Source organism: Octopus sinensis, linkage group LG5, assembly GCF_006345805.1.
Source record: "Octopus sinensis linkage group LG5, ASM634580v1, whole genome shotgun sequence".
NCBI classification, from domain to species: Eukaryota; Metazoa; Mollusca; class Cephalopoda; order Octopoda; family Octopodidae; genus Octopus; species Octopus sinensis.
Genome location: NC_043001.1, coordinates 49,412,615 through 49,421,753, shown reverse-complemented (window position 1 = coordinate 49,421,753; position 9,139 = coordinate 49,412,615). Strand labels below are relative to the sequence as shown.

At 37.1% G+C, this 9,139-nt stretch overlaps 1 protein-coding gene across 1 annotated transcript in view; it reads right to left on the bottom strand.

Annotated features, from left to right (window-relative positions):
- Positions 1-919: 919 nt before the first annotated feature.
- Positions 920-9,139, bottom strand: part of LOC115212329 (synaptotagmin-17) — a 44,036-nt gene continuing 35,816 nt past the window's right edge. The window contains exon 4 of the mRNA XM_029781192.2: positions 920-3,395. Coding sequence (XP_029637052.1) covers positions 3,043-3,395 — 353 coding nt within the window. The 3' untranslated portion in view covers positions 920-3,042. The remainder of the gene's footprint in view (positions 3,396-9,139) is intronic.

Sequence of the window (9,139 nt, the reverse complement as noted above, 5' to 3'; positions counted from 1 at the left end):
CTCCAGAACTAATAAAATAGAATTCTACCCACATAAAGGTAATGGGTAATCAGAACCATCATTACACTTGCCCTGCATGTTTCTTGGTCTTATGCCAAAGTAAAAAAATAAATAAGAAAATAAATAAATATATTTCCAGCAATTGGTAAATGCAGTTTTAAAATGAAAATATGTTTTTAAATGCACTTATCACTGCTGAACAACTGGTGTATTTCACCATGCACCAGAGACAGCCTGGAGCTAGAATCAAGGAAAAAAATCTTATGAACATGTTTACTAATAAAACAGGTTGTAGCTGAATAACCTCTCAGAATGAGAAAATATTTTGTAACTTGACTGGCCTCGTATTTTTGTTGATGTTGTTGTTATTCGTGTTAGGTTCCTTCACTTATTTCTGCTTGGAATACATGACACATGTCCGTGGAGGTGGTTAAACAAGTAATCCAAGAGCAATCTAAGACCCAACAATCAAAGATTATTTCATGCTTAGCAGAAGTCAAATGAATTTGGGTCAAATTTTCTTTAGTTTTCTCATAGTTTATTCTTTATTCTTTATGTCATCCTGCTTTTTAAGTGTAAAAGTTGCTGTTGTAAAATTGATTTCTTTTTTGGCTGAGGAGACAAAATTGTGCTTTTTCCAAAAATGTAAAAGATTTATGAAATAGCGTAAAATATTTCTCAACCACCGATAGAACCTGCATTGTATAGTCACGAAATGTGTATTTTATCTTCTTCTCTACGTCACTCATCATATGCTATGAGAGTATTATTTTCTTTTTGCTAGAACAAAAGCTTTATATCTTTGAGTAGCCAGTAAATATGAAGTTAAGACATTCATGCATTTCACAAGAATATTAGCAGTGTAAGTAATGTGAACAATTTTCTATCCATGTTTGAAACTGAGTTGCAGTCTTGTTTGATTCCTTTGCTGTTTTGTTTTTTGGTTTTTCTTTTTTGCCATTTTTTCATTCTTATATCCTCACCATATGTTGTTTTGATATTTAGGGCTTAAAACTTATGGAAGGGAGTTTGTGAAAGGACATTTCGGATGATTATATTGAACAAGTCAAATGACAATAAAGAAGTTCTCTCTCACCAACTTGTGACCAAAGTTGAATAAACTAGGAGTAGAAATGAACAAACAGCAACATAACCACCATTTTGAATTAAGTGTGGTGAGTGAAGGAATGGTGTTAATTCTATGAGATGTGAAACAGTTAAAATGATCTGGTGTTAGTATCAAGTAAACAGTAATGCCACTAATGAATTAAAAGAGCTGAGGCAGAAGCAATGAACAAGCAATGCAATTAACAGAGAGGAGACAGAAATAATATCCAGGGAGGAAATTGTAGTTAATTAGTCCCAGGTCAGTCCTGATCAAACAATCCTATGATCAAAAGTTTTCACCTGTGACCATCCTATTTTATTTAGATATAATGTATCTAAGACTAATAACTTTAGGAGTGATGTATTAATGCAGTATGTCATATACCAAAAGCTCTTAATTATTGGAAAATTTCCCTCTTAGTCGGGCACAGAAAAGAATATTCTGACAGCAATAGTTAGTGACTCTCAAAGAAAAAGGGGAGATAATTGCATGAAATTGGTTTCAAATTTTGACACAAGGCCAGGAATTTTGGGGGGGGGGTGCTAGCCGATTACATTGACCTCAGTGGTCAATTGGTACTTAATTTATTGAGCCCTCAAAATGATGAAAAACAATTTGAACCCAGAATGTGCAGACAGACGAAATGCCACTAAGCATTTTGCCTGGCGTGCTAACGATTTTGCCAGCTTGCCACCTTATAATTGCAAGAAATTAAGAAGCAATCTCTTAAGGTTGATTTACATGTTTAGGGAAAAGCCTGATTATAGCTTATATCTTTTTGCTATTTGAGATTTTTAAGACTGCAGGGTATTTAGGGAGTGCTTTGTTATCTTTGGCAAATGAAATGACTGACCATATATTTTGGCAGGTAAAATACCTGCCCACGTTTCAGCTTTTGTGTGACCAACAGATTGAGAAAGCCACAAGGAATATAAATACAGGGAAATACAGGATACGAGATTCATTCTGAATATATTAAAAGGAGAGTTTAGATAACTACAGCAAGGAGGAGCTAACTCAACATATGAATGTAGGGAGACTAGATAGGTGAGGGCTAACTAGAGTGGGGAGGAGGGGGAGAGCAAGAAGGTCTCACAAACATTGAAATATATATTGACACACATTTTTGAAGTTGCTCATACTACTATGGTGTTGATTATACATGTTATATTTGCTGTTATTGTTGTTGCTGACAGTAGTGGTAGTAGTAGTAGTAGTAGTAGTAGTAGTAGTAGTAGCAGCAGCAGTAGTTGTTGTTGTAGTAGTAGTAGTGGTGGTAGTAGCAGCAGCAGTGGTGGTGGTGGTGGTGGTGTTAGAAGTAGAGGTATTGGTGTTGTGGGTGTGGAGGGAAGTAGTGTTGCAGTCAGTGCTGTAGTTGTTCTGTTGTATAGGTTGGATTAACTGTACTAGTGGTGTTGCAACGTTATTGCGTAGGTGACAGTATTAGTAGTTGTGTTACTATATAGTAGTAGTTCAGTCATTGTGTAGGCGGTAGTTTTAGTAGTGATGTTGTAGTCTTAATGACCGTGTTAATGGTGATGCTTTAGTGTTCTATAGGTGGTAGTTTGGCGATTGAGTTGGTGTAGTAGTTCTGTTATTGTATTGGTCATAGTTTTAGAGGTTACTTTAATGGTGTTGTATAAGTGATAGTTTTAATGACCGTGTTACTGCTCTTTTGAGGTATAGGTGATAGTTTTAGTAGTTGTTTGATGGGTATGTCCTTAGTGCCATATATTATTAAGATAGCTTAAGCAGAGAGAGAGAGAGAGTGAGAGAGAGAGAGAGAGTGAGAGAGAGAGAGAGAAGGTGAAGGAGAGAGAAAAAGAGAGAGTGCATGTATATATGCATGTGTGTGTTTTAGTCTATTTGTGTTTATATATATCAGTATGATTTCTGGACGTGCAATTACAAACAGTTTCAATGTCTTCTAAGTCTCAAGGGACAGCAATTGATGCAGCTGAGACGGCATCACATTCTTGGCGCGTGCGCAGTGAATGCCACTGAGCGATGGCCGAACGCTGTGACTGTACCATACGAGACCAATGCGTAATTTCATGCGGACCTGTAGCCATCTTACCGAGAACAATACGTCCAACGAAATCGTCCTTGCTCTTCGAGTTATAATCCCACACGGACACAACTAGACTTGCATTCGCCAGCTGACGAGGCGATACATTGAAGTTGATCGACTCATTGAAAACTGGGTCAATTGTATTTTTTTTACAGGTAGTTTTCTTACATTTCATGATCTTGTCATTGATGGTCAGAGTTACCTTCACAAATGGATCTGCGTAAAGAAAAAAAAGAACATAGAAAAAGGTATAATGTTTAGACAGAAATGTTTTGCCGGCTGAAAAATGCACAGCACCGAAATAGTAAGGATATGAACAGTAAACACTCATGAAGTGAAAATACAAAGGTATGTAAGTGACAGTCTAGTGTTTATATGTGTGAAAATTTGAAATAAATAAAATTTAGATAGAAGTAGTATAAAAATATACGAGTTACATTTTTTAATGTATCCCAGCATAGCACTAGCGTAGCTAGGGTGTGTGCCACACGAGGCGGCCCTTCCGTTTGCCGCCCCGGGACACCACAAAAAACATATTGCCTACAGCAGACCCAAAAGTACCACCCTTTTAAAAGTGCCCCTACCGACCCTAGCTGCGCTAGTGCAGCACTGTATGGTCACAACTCACTGACTGGAAACTGTGTTAGCCTCTACAGTTTAAGCCACGATGAGAAAAGCGAAGGATAATCATGAGACCAAAGAAACAATAACCCACAATATGGTAGAGACCAAAACGTCTCATAATGAGGAGTATTGGTGGAATGTCTCAGAGAAAACTTCAATAAAATGCAAAATAATGGACCAGACAGTGATTTAAGACAGAGAAGAGAAACTGTGTACAGTCGTGGAAATCAGCTGCCCAGCAGATGTAAATATAAAGCTAAAGATTAGTGAAAAAGAAAACACCTACGATTAATTACTGAGAAATCTACAGTTACTCTACCCGAGTTACACTTTCAGATTTATATTTGTAATTATTGGAACACTGGGTAATGTAACACACTGCCTAAATATCAATCTTGAGAAATTAGGCTTCTCAAAACCAGAAAGCAAAAAGCTGATTCGAAAAAATACGGATCCAAGTCATCAACGAAACTGTAAAAATCTGTAAAACTTTCTAGAAGTTTAGCATTTAAGTGTATACGCGCATGTCTAGACGTGCAAATAAGTGCACGAAAATACATACATAGAAGAAAACATTCAAACCTACATAGGCACTGACTCCAAATACGGAACATATACACGGATACATGCTCAAATACGCTGTTGTTGAAACCCCGATGAAGGAGCCTTGAATCTTGGTTAGAAACCAGCTCTTTCTTTATTGGCAAGAAATCTTGAAATAAAACTGAATAATAACTGACATACATACATACATACATACATACATACATACATACATACATACATACATACATACATACATACATACATACATACATACATACATACATACATACATACGAGATACACAAATACTCCTCGTATATACATACATACATATATACATACACACACACACACCTACATACGAGGGGGTACCCAAAAGAAACCAGAATTTTGCAATATTATTTTATTCATTTAGTTTTACATCTCTACACTTTTATCGCCTTCAAAGTATTCTTCATTTGAAGCAATTCATTGGTCCAGATGCATTTTCCACTTTTTGAAGCAGTGCTGGAAATTCCTCGAAGTGATGCCTTTTAATGCCTCTGTCGTTTTTTTCTTCACCTCTTCCACATCTCCAAATTCTGTAGGACCAGTTTTCGTCACCAATGATGACCTTTGAAAACAGGTCCGGATCGACTTCCAGCTGTCCTTTCAGTTCACAACAAGCATTCAGTCGTGACTGCTTTTGATCTTCCGTGAGCAAGAGAGGCACAAATTTTGCTGCAACTCTTTTCATTTACAATTCCTCGCTCAAAATTCGTTGATAGGAGCTCCAGGGCACACCAGTCATATCAACAAGTTCGTCAATTTTTCAGTGACTGTCCTCCAAGATCAGCTCAGGAATTTTCATGATGTTTTCATTTCTTTAGGAGGTCGATGGTTCCTCTGAACGAGGTTGATCTTCAAGCGATAAGTGACCATTCTTAAAACGTGTAAACCACTTGTAAACTTGTATTTTGTTCATGGCAGCGTCCTTGTAAGCTGTTGGAGGCATGACAGTTGTTTCGGCTGCCGTTTTCTCCAGCAGAAAACAGAAGCTCACAGAAGCACGCTGTTCCTTCGTTTCAGTAATCGCAAAAATTGACTAAAAAGGGAGAAGCACTGCAAAACAAAGATGCACCACGTGTCAGTACGAGCAGAGGTCTTCCAATTAACGCATAAGTACCTGAGTATTCCACAGATACTCCTGGTTGTATGGTTGAGACTCTGCCTCCAAACTATGTTGGGTTAAGTCTCACTGAGTGGCATCTTGGGAAAGTGTCTTCTACTATAGACCCAGGTCAACTAAATAAAGCCTTGTGAGTGGATTTGGGAGATGGAAACTGAAAACAATCATCGTCAGAGACACCTTAGCAGCATAGTAGGCCCCTGGGAACATTAATGTACTGGGCCATGTAATATCTATTTATTGACAGCAAGCTACAACAGACATAGATCAGAATTGGGTCCCTAGACCCGCGGAGCTTCAGGGCAACTGCCCAGTGTTCTAATGCCTTAAGATGGCACGGACCTTTCCGCTATTCCCTTTCTGATGAAGAGTCATGCTCAAAACCTTACACACCACCCCACCTCTTTTTTCCGTCTTAAACTGAGGGTCAACCTAGTACATTCACTGTGTACGTTCTTATGAATTTGTATGGTTATGTATAGAAGAATATTAATCAATAAAATTCCGACCTGGTCTGGTTTTCACGTTTTACTATTTACAACTTTTACAAGTTTACAATATTATATATTTATTGTGATAAAACTTGTACTTTCAGGCGTTACGCATGTAGTAGTAGTAGTGTAGTAGTAGTAGTAGTAGCAGCAGCAGCAGCAGCAGCAGCAGCAGCAGCAGCAGTAGTAGTAGTAGTAGTAGTAGTAGTAGTAGTAGTAGTAACAGTCGTATTCCACAATTGACAATGATAGTGAGATGATTAAATTTGTCCTTTAAATATATTCCGATAGGCCCCATCAGGCTGAATCCTACGAACTGTATTTTGACCAATTAGTATGTGGCAAAGATATCACGGTTTGGTGAATGTGCCAACATTTATCCCGCTTTTTTCAACGAAATATTTTAGCCTCTTTCTCTCTCTTCCTCCCTCTCTCTCTCTCTCTCTATATATATGTGTTTGTGTGTTTGGGTGTGTGTGTGTGTGTACCGTGCGAAAGTCTTCGGCCACTTTAAATTATTTTAAATTTCTACAACTTACCAACTTGTTAGTGAATGTTTCGCATTGCGTTTTTTTACTAATAAGCGAGAATTTGTCAGAAGGCCTGCAGGAAAGCGAAACGACCCACGTTACACGACGAAAACACTGAAGTTTTGGGGTAAGAGTCTGATGCTTTGGGGATACATAAAATGTGATGGTCCAAGAAAATTGGTTATAATTGCAACTAACTTGAATAGGACAATTTGATACCAGACTTTTTCAGCATGACGGAGCTCTATGTCTCAGATTGCGTACAATACAACAGAGTCTGACTGATGAAGGTGTTACTGTATTGAAAGATTGGCCAGCTCAGAGCCCTGACTTAAATAGCATCGAGCAAATGTGGACAGAACTAAAGAGAAGAGTTTGTCAGAAGAATCCACGCAATCTTGAAGAGTTGTGGGAGCTCAGGCACACATAATGGCATCTCATACCTGTGAATATGGTGAACGAATTGTACGTATCTCTTCCCAGGTATATTGAAGCAATTATTCAAGCTTAGAGAAGCCACATGAAATATTAACAATGTATAATAACTTCTAGAAATTAATTTCCATTATAGACATTTTTCTGTTTAAAAACACTGTAACTTGATTGGTTTATGTGAGGTGACCGAAAACTTTTGCACGGCCATTTTTGGTGGTCGTCTCGCGTCTTCCCCTCTCATTCAGAACCCCTACTACAAAATATAATGATTAGATATGGAAATGACTCCAACAGGACCAATGTTTCATCAGTGAAAAAACGCAATGCGAAACATTCACTTACAAGTCGGCAATTAGTAGAAATTTACTATAGTTTAAAGTGGCTGAAAACTTTTGCATGGTACTGTATGTATGTATATATATATATATATATATATATATATATAGTCCGACGTTGGCTCAACTGGCCAAAACTTCGAAGTCACTGATAAAATATTCTTTTTTAAGAATAATAAACATATCTGTGTGTGTGGTGTGTGTGTGTGTGTGTGTGTGAGTGAGTGAGTGTGTGTGTGAGTGTCTTATGTGTTGTGCGTGTTTGTCTCCAACCGCCGCATGACAGCCAGTATTGGTTTGTTTACGTCTCGTAACATATCGGTTTGGCAAAAGAGAGACACTTAGAATAAATATTAGGCTTAAAAAAAATGTATTGAAGTCAATTTGTTCAGTCAAACCTTTCAAAGTGGTGCCCCTGTATGGTCGCAGTCCAATGATTATAACAAGTATTAGTTAAAAGATTAAAAGAAAAAAAAGACACGAGCGACCTTAATATAATTATCAGGCACAACCAACGTGACACTGTGTGTGACAAGACTGTACCTTCGAATTACAGACACAACCAATCCAACGGGGTCCTCACAGTTTCCGTCGAGTTAATTTTACTTGGACGGACTCAAGGCAAAGGTAAAAAAAAGATAGTTGCCCAACATGTCACACAGAAGGATCGAACCCGATATCTTGTGATCATAAGGCGAACGTCTTAACTATTATTCGGTCATGCTTAGTCATTATATCATTGTTGCGTAGAATATGAATAAATATGTCTTTAGGTAATTTCATTATACGAATTTTTCGAAATTTTTGTTTATACCCTGTCGACTTCGTTATTATGGAATTTCACCTGCGTATGTGCGCGTACGCGAGTGTGTATGCGTGTATTTGCTCATGGCGCATGTGTGTAATGCATGCATATGTGTATACACACAACACACACACATACATATATACATATACATATGCCAATATAGATATACATAGGTATATATGTATGTTTATACATACATACATCAGATAGATAGATAGATAGATAGATAGATACAAATGTAGATATATGTATGCATATTTCATGAGTGTGGGTGTGTGTGTGTATACACAGAAAGAAAGAGAGAGAGAGAAATAATATATATCTACATATATACTGATATATACATACAAACATTTATATATATATATATATATATATATATATATATATATATATATATATATATTATATATATATATATATATATACTCACATACGCATATGCATATACACATATATAAATATATTTACATGCAGTTGAGTATATGTCGGTCATAGAGTGATAAATAGATGTATGTGTGAATTCATACTTTTATGCACGCAAAGAGAGGAAGAGAAAGAAGAGAATCAATGCATAACTGATAATAATCTAATAGATATCATTCTCAAAGATGGAACAATTGCTCTTGTAATTTTACACTGGCTATTCCCGAGGGGGAACAGGCATCCGATCAAAGGCATTTGGATATGTAATCACTCAATTCCTGGTTCTCATTTATACATTTATACAAGATACAAGTACGATTCTGATACAAGCATGATTCCCTAGCTATACATGTACATGCACTGGTGTCTTACAACAGTTGTTTTGTTGAGGTTCTTGTTGTTCCTGATGTTTTTGTTGTTGTTGATGACGACGATGACGACGACGATGACTACGATGGCCAAGTTGTTTATCCCCCAGGTCATCACTGATGAAGGAGATAAAAGACGCCAGCAGATCAAAAAGATTCCAGTTGAGAATTTTCCTTTCCACTGGTGACATCTACCACTACATTATCTTTGTCCTTCCTTTTTATTTCT